Source organism: Trachurus trachurus (genome assembly GCF_905171665.1).
Source record: "Trachurus trachurus genome assembly, chromosome: 21".
NCBI lineage: Eukaryota > Metazoa > Chordata > Actinopteri > Carangiformes > Carangidae > Trachurus > Trachurus trachurus.
In genome coordinates this window covers 35,037,979-35,051,538 of record NC_139899.1, presented here as the reverse complement: position 1 = coordinate 35,051,538, position 13,560 = coordinate 35,037,979, and the positions used below count along the sequence as shown (strand labels likewise).

Genomic DNA, 13,560 nt, shown 5'->3' with positions numbered 1-13,560 from the left:
ACATCATGCGCAGAACACAAATTAATATTCCTTTCAATGGGGAGATCCGGATAGGCGGATACATGACCAGATGTTCGAGTTAGAAAAGCCGAGGAGTCTTTTTCGGGTTTTAAAAACTGGAATATGAGCATATTCGGGTTTTCCAAAAGGGTTATTGGTGTTTACATCGCCGTAGGCAACCGATTTATTGCTAATATTCCGTATGTGAAAGAGTTATTGACTGCATGTAAACGCACTCAGTGCCCATCACCAGTCAGCCTGTCAAACACAAACCATCACCACAGCTTTATAAGGAGAGGCAGGAAATCCCCCCAACACACACACACACACACACACACACACACACACACACACACACACACACACACACAAAGAAATATCATCAGATTCCCACAGACTGACACACTTGACCCTCAGAGACACATGTCCATGTAGAGTCAGAGCCTTTACATCAGAGACGCCATGTTTACGTCCTCAGACCTCGGTCCGGTCTCTTCAGGTGACCAGGACCAACAGGCCAGTGTTAAGATCCATATGATCCATAAGATCCATAAGATCCATATGATCCATAAGATCCATAATATCCATGTGATCCAGCTCCCAGCTCCTGGTCCTGGTCTCAGTGTGTCACCTTCACACACTGCAAAAACTCAACATCTTTCCAAGAATATTTGTCTTATTTCTAGTCTAAACTAATCTCTTTCCACTTAAAATAAGACTCATCACCTAAAAATTAACTTGTTTTTAGATCATTTTCACTTGTTTCTAAGTAATTCTCAATTGAAATAAGTAGAAAAATCTGCCAGTGAAGGGAAGTTTTATTGTGTGCTTGTAATAAGAAAGAAAAACTTGCTCCACTATCAGATTTTTCTACTTATTTCAAGTGAAAATCTGCTTTAAAGAAGTAAAAAGTGTCTAACCGAACGTTCAGGACCGTTGACGAGTTAACTCGTCAAAACCGTTTTTTTTTTTTTTTTACAGATTATGATAATAGACACTCTCAGAAGTGCATTTTTCTCTGAAACTAGAGCGGGAGCTCCGTTTTTGGAGAAACCTTCTTACTCACGAACGAAATGGCGGAAAAACTCGCCGTTTTTTCGTGGAGCACGTTGTAAAGTCACTCTTCAACCACGTGAAAACCGTTTGTTTCTAGGTGATGTACAGAGTTCGCTTCGACGTGAGATAAAAGGTAAACAAATAGCCAAAACATGCGGTCCGGAGCGGATGTGATGAGCAACTAGTGCGGTCGCGAAAGAGTTAAATATATTTCGTTTTTTTTTTTTTTTTTTTTACTAGAAATAAGACAAATATTCTTGGTAAGAGTTTTTGCAGTGCAGCCTCTGCACTCAGAAACAAGGTGTCCACAAACTTCTGTCCAAACTGCAGAGGGGGATGTGTGTGTGTGTGTGTGTGTGTGTGTGTGTGTGTGTGTGTGTGTGTGTGTGTGAGAGAGAGAGAGAGAGGTCATCAGTCTGATCCCCACTCGTCCTTTTCCATATATGGAGTCTGGGTTTCCTTTTCCCTCTCTTCCAACATCTGTCACTGACACGTGTGTGTGTGTGTGTGTGTGTGTGTGTGTGTGTGTGTGTGTGTGTGTGTGTCTGTGTGTGTGTGTGTGTGTGTGTGTTAACGTGTGCACGTGAGTATGAATATACAGTATGTCTGTTCTGTAAGAGTGTGTGTGTGTGTGTGTGTGGTAAACACGCTTTGTTCTGTGTACATATCAGGCATGCCGACGAGGACACACACTAATGTACACATCAGCTCTATATATACACAAAGATTTGTGGCCGTTTTAAATCTGGTCGTTTTCTATATTTTCCCTGTGAACAAGTCAAACCTGTTCTTTACTGTGTGTGTGTGTGTGTGTGTGTGTGTGTGTGTGTGTGGTGTCCACAGACCTCACAGCTCCATGTAGAGACAGTCAGACTCCTTCTCTCTAGTGTGAAGCACCACGGTGCAGTGCAAACTCTGCACGGTGCAACTGTGATGAGAAGCTACTGGAGAATATTGACGTGGTTTTACACCGGGAGACGAGACTTGCAAATTCACCTCAGGCTGTATGTTCCTAACATCTTAGGTCTAAAAGAAGGAATCTGAAGGTTTTCAGTTTAATGTCTCCTGTTTTGCGGTAGTTGTGTCTGTCCCCGCGTCGCGACGGCAGCGATGAATGGGAGCAGATTGAAGTTCTGCTGCTTAGGCTGTTTCCATCCCTCAAAGCCACAGACAGCGTCAGATGGAGACTCAAACATGCAGCCAGAAGTTTATTTACTTCAACAAGCCGACATGTTTGTAAAACTAGATCTAATTCAAAGTCTCCCAGAGTCTCGCGCAAGACCCAAGTTGCCGTGCTCAGTGTGTTCATGTGCAGTGGGAAGCTCCCGTTTGTGTCATAAACACAGGAATATCAACTCTTGACTTGCTTCAAGTGTACATTTTTTTCCACAGACAGCGTTAGATGACGAATTAAACATGCACCGAGAAGCTTTTTTTACTTGAAGCACGTTTATATTCCTGTGTTTATGACACAAACGGGAGCTTCCGACTGCACCTGAACACACCGAGCGTCAACTTGGGTCTCGACTCCGCCAGACTTTGAATTAGATCTAGTTTTACAAACATGTCGGCTTGTTGAAGTAAATAAACTTCTGGCTGCATGTTTGAGTCTCCATCTGACGCTGTCTGTGGCTTTGAGGGATGGAAACAGCCTAAGCAACAGAACTTCACTCCGCTCCCATTCATCGTTGCCATGGCAATAGAGGGACAGACACAACTACCACAAAACAGGAGCAATTAAACTGAAAATCTTCAGATTCCTTCTTTTAGACCTAAAATGATAGGAAAATACAGCCTGAGTTGAATTTGCCGGGAATTGTCCTTTAATTGAACGGCACCACTGTGATGAGAAGTATTCTCCGCTACCGATTCTCACAACAGTCCATTTCTCATTTCAAATTCAAAATTCAAATTCAAATTTTATTTATTTATATGGCACCTTTCTTGCTAAAAGCAGCAGAAAGTTCCTCCCAGAGGCTAAAAACAATCACCATCGAAACTATCAGTCACTATCATCACTATTAGTCATTATTATAATAATATAATAATAATAATATTGTCACTATGGTTACTATTACCACTATCAGTCACAGTGTTCATTGGCCTCATTAAGGAGACTGTGTTGTGACCAAGGGGGGAGTTGTGGGTTCTGTGAAGTGAAGACCACTTTCGCGTTCAAAAAAGCTGCAATCCCCTCGGCTTCCTCTGGGGGCTGGTACCAGAAGAGAGCAACTCTCCATTGACCTCCATGTTAAAATAGCCGACTTTACAGCTTAAAAAAACATATTTACAGCCTGGTACATTTTATTTTTTTGGTCTCTACCGATAGTCTCCACCTCCGTAAACTCTGTGTTTGTACCACAACCGTTTTAGTTTTGTTTAGGCTTCGTACATTCGTACATAAATTACGTTCAGTGACAGGTTCACAGAGAGTTTACCGGCCGTTAATTGGTTGCTTCGAGTTCAGCGGGCGGGTTCTCAGCTGGCTAACCGCAGCACTGTCACTGCCCGATTTACATCGCTACCCGATTTGTGACGGCTACGTATACGGCAACTCCACTTGGACAAACTTAGTTGAATTGACTTAGGATCACTGCCCTATGTGCGTCGCCAGAGACGCTTTATCTTTTTATTAAAAAAAAAAAAAAAAACTTTATTAGTAATGTAAATTGAGGGTTGGTTGTGGTGGTCTGGATCTTGATGCTCAGAAAGCAGGAACAGAGGCGACTTTTAGCGTTTACTCTCGTCTTTTCTCGCCACCGGCCTCATCACATGTTCTTAATTGATTTCGCCTGGTTAAATAAAGGTTAAATAAAAATAAAAAAATAAAAAACCACGACAACCACAAACAATCACAACTAACCACAACACAGCTGTCTGGTGACAGACGTCCGCGGTAGCTACAACATGTCAGTTACACAGACTGTCACTTACAAAAAATAAATCATTTTCACAGTACCGTATTTTAAATGTACAGAACTTTAAGCAGACTTTCGCTTGTACGCAAACCGGGCAGCGCCCTAATGAAGTTTGTCCAAGTGGAGTTGCCGTAGACAGCTGTCAAAGATGGCGGCCGGTCTATGCGCAGACCAGTATTGTCACAAATCGGGCAGCGATGCAAATCGGGTAGTGACACGGGTTCCAGGATGCCGTTCCGAAGGGCCGCCATTCCGAACGTTTACTTTAATGTGTCGGAATGCCGGCCCTTAATTATTTATGGAAAAGGGGTGCCATTCCGAACCTGTCCCCGCGGCGCGATCGTGTCAAGCCGGGCAGGAAGTCAAACCACGAGAGAATCCGGTCAATTTTCAAAATAAAACACATTCGGAATGGTGGCCCCTCGGAAGGAATTTTCAGACTGGCAGACCGTCGGAATGGGGGTCGCCCCCCCAGTGACACGCACTGTCACTACCCGATTTGCAACGCTACCCGATTTGTGACAGCCACGTACGGCAACTCCACTTGGACAAACTTAGTTGAATTGACTTAGGATCACTGCCCTGTGTGCGTCGCCACAGACGGTTTATCTTATTATTTATTTTTTTTAAATACTTTATTAGTACTAATGTAAATTGAGGGTTGGTTGTGGTGGTCTGGATCTTGATGCTCAGAAAACAGGAACAGAGGCAGAGACTTTTAATGTTTACTCTCGTCTTTTCTCGCCGGCCTCATCACCACGACAACCACAAACAATCACAACTACCACAACACTCACTGAATAAACGAGTCTGCCGCGGCTGTCTTAGGACGGACCTCCGCGGTTTTTATTTTATTCTATTTTTTAATCATTTTCACAGTACCGTATTTTAAATTCACAGAACTTAAAGCATGTACGCAAATCGGGCAGTGCCCAAATGAAGTTTGTCCAAGTGGAGTTGCCGTAGGCAGCTGTCCAAGATGGCGGCCGGCCTGACCAGTTTTGTCACAAATCGGGTAGTGACACGCACCTCTCCAAATATGGGAAGTAGACTCCACCTAAAATCCAAGATGGCGGCGCAGTTCAAATCCCCGTAGTAGCGGCACAAAACAGACTCCCCCAAACCAATGGGTGACGTCACGGTGCTCAGTGGAACAGTGGGGTGTCCACTGACGAGACGATCGGTGGTTCGATCCCTGTCAACATGTTGGAAGTGTTGTTGGATGACTGTGTAGTGTGTAGATCCATGCACTGTGTGTGTGTGTGTGTGTGTGTGTGTGTGTGTGTGTGTGTGTGTGTGTGTGTGTGTGTGTGTGAACCTCCTCCACTGACCATCCTGTGATGTCACAGGCCGACTGCAGGGCCAGAGGTCAGAGGTCACGGAGGCTCCGCGCTTCGTCAGCCGCCTGAAGGACCTGAAGGTGATGGACGGCAGCACGGTCGCCATGACGGTGGAGCTGACGGGTAAGACCGCACGGTGTTAGTGTGTGTGTGTGTTACAGTGTGTGTGTGTGTTACAGTGTGTGTGTGTGTTACAGTGTGTGTGTGTGTGTGTGTGTGAGAGAGAGAGAGAGAGAGAGAGAGAGAGAGAGAGAGAGAGAGAGAGAGAGAGAGAGAGAGCAGTGGTATTTCCTGTCAGATCTCCAGGGAGATGGTGGAGATGAGATGAGGACACACCGAGTCCTAACTCTTCATTTCCTCTGTGTGTGTGTTACAGTGTGTGTGTGTGTGTGTTTGTGTGTGTGCACGTGCATGTTTGTGTGTGTGTGTGTGTGTGTGTGTGCGTGCACGTGCATGTTTGTGTGTGTGTGTGTGTGTGTTTGTTTGTTGATGTTGATGTGTTGAACTCAGAGCCGTTCATCCTTAAAAAGAACCCAAGTCAATGTAATGTCCTCAGTAGTGATGGAAACACAACCCTGTGTGTGTGTGTCTGTGTGTGTGTGTGTGTGTGTGTCTGTGTGTGTGTGTGTGTGTGTGTGTTACATAATGAGTTTCCACAGAGGCTTTTCTCCATATAAGCTGTGAGGAGTTTTGCTGCTGTCACTCAGTCGTTCCTTCAGCGTCAGGCGGTCGACCTGCTACTGCTGCTGCTGCTGCTGCTGCTGCTGCTGCTGCTGCTGCTGCTCTCAGTAATGATCAATAATCAATGACCAGAGATCATTGATCAGTGAGGACAGTGAACATGTTCATCACAGCAGCTGCTCCCATGGTTTCCTGAGGAGACCACACCGGACCAAGGCTTATATTCTTCTCCTCCTCTCCTTTCTTCCTCCCTCTTCCCTCTCTCCTCTTCTCCTCCTTCCTCCTCTCCTCTTTCCTCCTCCTCCTCTCCTTCCTCCATCCTCCCTCTCTTCTCCTCTTTCCTCTTCCCTCCTCCTTCCTTCTCTCCTCTTCTCCTCCTTCTTCCTCCTCCTCCTCCTCCTCCTCCTCCTCCTCCTCCTCCTCTCCTTCCTGTTGGCAGCAGCAGTGACTTGTTCTGAGTCCGATGAGGGACGAACCAGGAACCAGAACAGTTACAGTTAGAACCTGCTCAGCCTTCATCATGTGATGATGGTGATGTCATGATGATCCATCATCCATTCAGACTTTAGGCACTTTACCTATTTAAACTTGCACTTGCACTTTAGAAACTGGCACTTTCTACCAGGCACTTTACAGATCACATGCACTTTATGTATAGGTGTGACTGTGTATATGATTGTGAACCACTGTATAATTCTTGTGTATTTCTGTCTGTTTGTGTGTTACCTGCCAAGGGACTACGGATGCACATTAGCAAGCTGCTAACTCTGACGCATTTACATCTGTACACACGTACGGATGTTCATGAATGTGTATTGTCCCTTTTAAATGAATAAATGAATGACGTCCTGTCCTCCCCTGCAGGCCACCCCCCCCCGGAGGTGCTGTGGCTCCATGACGACCAGGAGGTGCTGGAGTCGGAGGACTTCCGGCTGCTGCGGGAGCAGAGCCGCGTCACGCTGCTGATCCAGGAGGTGTTTCCTGAGGACACGGGAACGTACTGCTGCCGGGCCCGGAACCAGCACGGACAGGACCAGACCCAGGCCCGGCTCACCGTGGAGGGTCAGCACCGCTCTACTCGCCGGCTCTCTGTTGTACACCGAGTCGGTAACCAAGGAAACGTCACTTCCGGTCAGAGCCGTGGGGGAAAACAAACCGATTCCCCCATAGACATACGTGTGAAAACGCAGCATTTTAAACCTTGGTCTAACGCTTGTCTGCTGTCGTGTCTTAGTCTGAATCACTTGTATCTGCTAACAAAGAGCTAGAGATTAAAAAACTCATCACGATCCGGGTCGGTTGTTGTCCGTACATTTTAAAATATTTGCTCTTTCACAGTCGGTCACATCCGTCTGTCTATGGAGGAAGTGTTTGTCTTCCCCCACGGCTCTGACGTTTAGGTGGCGTTCCCTTGGTCGCCGCCGTACCATATTGCACCGCAAATAAACTGAAAAACCACAACCTGAACTTTTATATCTTACCCAACCGTGTCACGGCTCTGACCGGAAGTGACGTTTCCTTGGTTACCGACTCGGTGTATGCTGCGTTCAAGACAACTAACCCAACTCGGAAGTCAGAAAAAAACGAGCTCCGAGTTGTAAAAAACGAATTGAACGGCGTCAAACTCGGAAATTATAGGTCAGAAACTCAGGTATCATATCAGAGCTCCGACTTTCCGACTTGACGTCATGACAACATCAAAACATGGCGTCATGCCCTCGTCTTAAACGGTTAGAATTTAGACATTTTAAGTTATTTGTTGAAGTTTTAACGCGTATTTTTTGTGTATTATTGCAGTAGCCTATCAGATTTCAGATTTTTTTTTAAATGGGAACAGTACATATTGATGGACATTGACATGTGAATATGTGGGATTGTAGCCAAATGGCTAATTTCCATCCCCAGTCCCATTGGCAGGTCGATGTTAGACATAAAAAACAATGATGATAAAAAGTACAAGAGGCAGGACTAGGACAACACAACACCTTGACATCTTACACAAAACATAGTATATGAACGACATACATAAACCAGCAGTTAACTGACCATAGAGGGTTAAAAGTGTGGGTAAGGGGACCAAGAGATTACTGAGAAGTTATAAAGTGCTACAGTGCTAGTTGAAGTGCTATGTGCTAAAATACGTTTATATTTAGCTGTGATTGTTGGATGGTGTGAAATTGTGGTTCCTCCTATGTGACGGAAATAAGGTTTAACTGTTATCAAGGCTGTAACATTATATGTGCACTCATCTGCAGCGTCTCCTCTCCTCCAGAATAAACATCATTTACTGCTGCATTGATTTTTACTATTCAGCGATGAGCCACAATACGACAAACTTCCTTCAGGTAGCCATGTTTTTTCTCTTCCGAGTTCCTGCAGCGTGAACGCAAAGATGTCGCAAGTCAGAAACCTCAGAGTTGGGAATTCCGACCTCCGAGTTGTTTTGAACGCAGCATTAGTCCATTAGTTCTGGTTCTGGTTCTGGTTCTGGTTCTGGTTCTTCTGTCACTCACACTGCTGCTGCTGCTGCTGCTGCTTCCTCCTCTGCAGAGCCTCAGGACGGGGTGCAGCCCTGGTTCATCACCAGACCCAAACCGGCGAGCGGCGCCGTGGGTCGGCACGTCCTCCTGTCCTGCGCCATCGCCGGAGACCCGTTCCCCCAGTTCTCCTGGACCGGGCCGGACCAGAACCGGCCGCTGAGCTCCGGAGGAGACTACGAGCTGCTGCAGAAGGAGGACGTGGTCTCTCTGCTCATCAGGTAGACTCAGGTCTCTGCTGGTTCTGGACCTGCAGAGACCTGGTGTAGGGCTGTTCGATTAATCGATTTAAAATCGTAATCACGATTATTTGGCATCGTAAAGATCGATTTTTTACTCTAATTAGGGTAATGACTGCTGCCTCCTTCCTCCCATCACGCTCTCCCCACACTGTAAACAAGCATGTTGGCATTTTGCTAAGACCAGTGAAGGAAGATAGATAGATAGATAGATAGATAGATAGATAGATAGATAGATAGATAGATAGAAAGATAGAAAGATAGATAGATAGATAGATAGATAGATAGATAGATAGATAGATAGATAGATAGATAGATAGATAGATAGATAGATAGATAGATAGATAGATAGATAGATAGATAGCCTTTTAAAAAAGGCCTAAAAACCTACCTTTTTAAAAAAAGCCTTTCATTAGTTGTTTCTTTTGGTGAGACGTTCTCTCTCCAAATTGTATCTTTTTTTAATGTAGCTCTTTGAGATTGTTTGCTCAGTATAAAGTGCATTACAAATAAAATTCATTATTATTATTATTAGATAGATAGATAATTATTATTTTTTAATTAGACTTTAAAAAGACACAAACAGCACACAAAATAGTTTTTCATTTAACAAAATCGTAATCGTAATGGGAAATCGATTTTTCAGAGAAGAAAATCGAGATTTTATTTTTGGGCAAAATCAAACAGCCCTAACCTGGTGCACTGACTGACTCTTCCTCCTCCTCTCCTCCTCCTCCTCCTCCTCCTCCTCCTCCTCCTCCTCCTCTCTCCTCCTCCTCCTCCTCCTCCTCCTCCTCTCTCTTCCTCCTCCTCCTCCTCCTCCTCCTCCTCCTCCTCCTCCTCCTCCTCCTCCTCCTCCTCCTCCTCCTCCCCCTCCTCCTCTTCCCCCTCAGGAGAGTGCAGAAGCATCACGCTGGAGACTACGTGGTGGAGCTGAGGTGAGACGTTGTCATGTTGATGTTGATGTTTGTGCAGCAGCTGCAGTCGATGCTTTAATCCTCCATGTTTGTGTTTGGACATGAAGCTGTAAGGATTAATCCCCCCTCCCCCCTCCCCCCTCCCTCCCCCATACATAAATCCATACATAATCTATTCAGCCAACTCTTCCCATAATGCATCACTCATCATCATATTTATCATATTTGTCTGTGCTGAGTTTAAACCTTCGAACATCATCATCATCATCATCATGTGTCAGAGACCTTCCAACACTGCATTACACCACATTGTATTATTATGGTCTGTCAGGAACTCCGTGGGGGCGTGTGCTGCTGTGGCCAGACTGACTGTGACTGATGGAGACGGCGACGGGACGAGAGGACGGACAACACCGGAGACCAGGTGAGACCAGATCCACCTGTGATGTGTCTCAATTCAAATTCTTCCATGAGTTCACTAGTTCTAGTTTACTATCTACACTATGTACTAGTTTACTACACTTACTGGTGGAAAACATTTGTCTTCCCATATGTTGATTTACATCTTCTAATCTGCTACGTAGAACGACGGTGATCATTGAGGGTGGAAGTGTCCTTCCATCCTTCCACACCTTTGGACCGTTTTGAGTGAAACCATCCAGGTTCTTCCAGTTCACTGTGTTTTGACATATTTGTGAATTGAGACAAACTTTCACACTCAACACTGGACTTAGGTCTTTATCTCAGGGTCTAACACATGAGGACCTCAGGTCTCTGGTCTCTGGAGGATCTGGAGTCCAAGCAGACAACAGCCTGAGCCCCCATGGTCCTGAACCATTAGAGCTGAGCAGCAGATCAGACAGACCTCCACAGACCTTTACAGACCTTCACAGACCTCCACAGACCTTCACAGACCTTTACAGACCTTTACAGACCTTTAGAGACCTTTACAGACCTTTACAGACCTTTACAGACCTTTACAGACCTCCACAGACCTGTGCCACCACTCCTGGTGACCAGAACCTGGACTCCTTAGACCAGGAGACCTCCGACCAGGTCTGATGGTCCTGCCCCCAGTGTCTCCTCATCCTCCACTTTATTTCCCACCCTCCATCCCTCTGTTTTCTCCCACCAGCGCTCTGTCCATCCTCTCTCTCTCTCTCTCTCTCTCTCTCTCTCTGTCAAACAGACCAAACTAAATGGAAACGTGTGAACTTCAGTCAGACACAGTAACTGGGAATTAACTGAACTCAGAGGAAGGAGGAGTGTGTGTGTGTGTGTGTGTGTGTGTGTGTGTGTGTGTGTGTGTGTGTGTGTGTGTGTGTGTGTGTGTGTGTGTGTGTGTGTGTGTGTGTGTGTGTGTGTGTGTGTGTGTGTGTGTGTGTGTTTACATCTGTGTGTGAGAGTGGGTTCTGGGTGTATGCCCTTATAGGGGCAGTCGAGTCACTTGTGATGTAACATGGACATTTTGAGTTGAGGTCTGTTTCCTCCCCCTCCTCCCAGATGTCGGGGGCGGAGCCTCGTGTTCCCGGGGCTTTAACTGAGCTCTGTTTATTCTCTCTCTCTGTCTCTCTGACTCTCTCCCTCCATCTGTGTGTGCTCGGTCGGTCACCCAGCCCTGCAGCAGGAGGAGGAAGAGGAGGAGGAGGAGGAAGAGGAGGCGGAGCCGCCGGTGGGAGCGCGGCGCTGAGGGGAGGAGTCGGAGGAGGAGGAGGCAGCAGCAGCGGCCGTGGTGTCAGTCGGCAGGAGGCCAACCAGGAGCAGCAGCAGGAGAACCAGCCGCTCCTGCACCTGCAGCCGGAGGAGACCGGGAGGAACCACCAGGACCGCCGCCGCCTCTCAGCCACCGCCGCCACCACATCCACCGCCACATCCACATCCACTGCGCCCCGAGGCCTCCTGAAGCACCGCGTGGAGACCAGGGAGCGAGGAGAAGAGGAGCTGCGACAGAGGGAGGCGCAGCAGCTGGACTTCCGCTCGCTGCTGGGACGCCGAGCTCCTCACGCCGACACCGGCCAGCGAGACGAGCCGAGGGAGGCTCAGTGCCTCAGCACCGCCGCCGCCGCCGCCGCCACCGCCGAGCATTGCCACCGCCAGATGGATTTTAAGGCCAACCTGAAGGGGGTGAAGCCCCGCGTGGAGGAGGAGCGCAAGGGGAACTCGCCGCAGCAGGTCGACTTCAGAGCCGTGCTGGGGAAGAAAGGCGCCGGCGCCGTTGCCACAGCTGCTGCCGTCGCCACCGGCAACAACGGAGGAAACAAACCGGCAGAGACGCCACAAGGCAAGGGCAACGCCGCCGACTTCCGCTCCGTCCTCGCCAACAAGAAGAAGACGGAAACGCCAGAGAAGAACGGAGAGAACGGGAAGACAGTGAACAACTGTGTGGACGGAGGGAATAATGAGAAGAAGAGTGGAGGAGGAGGAGGAGGAGGAGGAGGAGGAGGGAAAGCGCCGGAGTTTGTGGAGAAGCTGAGCGACGTGACGGTGCTGGACGGACAGAGGCTCCGCCTACAGTGTCGCCTCAACAACCACGCCGACGTCACCGTCACCTGGACGCTGGACGGGAAGGTCGTCAAGGCGTCCAAGTTCATCATCCTCGCCAACGAAGGTCAGAGGTCACACACGCACACACACACACACACACAAACACAAACACAAACACAAACACACACACACTGTGTTGATGTAGAGTGAGAATAAAGTTGTGTGAGTCTGAAGTTTGGTGGAAGCAACTGGTGACAGAGAGTTTATTAATAGAAACAATAGAGACAGGATGTGTGTGTGACAGCACAAACACTGGTTCTGGTATTTCAAATGGGAACAGATCACTTTACTCACACACACACCCACCCACCCACCCACGCACACACACTTTACACACACACATGTACACACACACACACACACACACACACACACACACACACACACACACACACACACACACACACACACACACACACACACACACACACTTTACACACACACATGTACACACACACACACACACACACACGGGTCCAGTTCACATCCAGAACCTGAATCTCCTCGGTTCACGTGACATTTAAACAGGTGATGGACGGTTTCTACAATATTGACCTGGACCAGGACCAGAACCAGAACCAGGATCGGGATTAGGACACTGATCTGAGACCTGCTGCTCGACAGAAAACTTGTAAAACACAAGGAGAGGTTCTATTCATCACGTCTCCACTGCTTGGTCCTGGTCCTGGTTCTGGTTCTGGTTCCAGTTCGTGTTCTCTCAAAGATAGAAACCCATCCTGGTTTCCCAACGTCTCCCAGTCTCAGTCCAGACCTGCTGCTGCCGCTGAGTGTTTATGGACCAGTGAGGATTCCCTGTGTGTGTGTGTGTGTGTGTGTGTGTGTGTGTGTGTGTGTGTGTGTGTGTGTGTGTGTGTGTGTGTGTGTGTGTGTGTGTGTGTGTGTGTGTGTGTGTGTGTGTCAGACAGCAGTAATCTCCCTCCTGTTATTTCAGTCTGCAGGACGTTCCCTGATCCAGCTCAGTGTGTGTGTTAAAGGTCAGAGGTCACAGAGACAGAAGACAGCTGTGGGCTCACAGGACGGACACACACACACACACACACACACACAGCTGATGGTGTTGATGTTGTTTAGCTCCGAGTGGATCCTGGTTATTGATGAGCTGCTGTCAGGTTGTGATTATCAATCAGAATATCGGCTACAAATCACTGATCGTTTATTAAAATAAAGTCATCGACTCAGTTTTACCCTGTCTGTCTGCATGCATGCTAAGCTAAGCTAAGCTAAACCTGTGACACATAGGAAGTCTAATGGTGCGTTACATTTGTACTTGGAAATCAGAAGTTTCTTTTTTATTGAACATTTATGCA

The 13,560-nt window shown here is 47.3% G+C and overlaps 1 protein-coding gene across 5 annotated transcripts in view; it reads left to right on the top strand.

Annotated features, from left to right (window-relative positions):
• LOC311004354 (myosin light chain kinase, smooth muscle-like) overlaps positions 1–13,560 on the top strand; it is a 64,099-nt gene that overhangs the window by 23,658 nt on the left and 26,881 nt on the right. For all 5 annotated transcript variants that reach the window (XM_083996372.1, XM_083996374.1, XM_083996373.1 and 2 more), the window contains 6 exons: positions 5,324–5,437; positions 6,860–7,057; positions 8,546–8,753; positions 9,665–9,709; positions 10,020–10,112; positions 11,305–12,296. In XM_083996372.1, the coding sequence (XP_083852498.1) occupies positions 5,324–5,437; positions 6,860–7,057; positions 8,546–8,753; positions 9,665–9,709; positions 10,020–10,112; positions 11,305–12,296 (1,650 nt within the window). The remainder of the gene's footprint in view (positions 1–5,323; positions 5,438–6,859; positions 7,058–8,545; positions 8,754–9,664; positions 9,710–10,019; positions 10,113–11,304; positions 12,297–13,560) is intronic.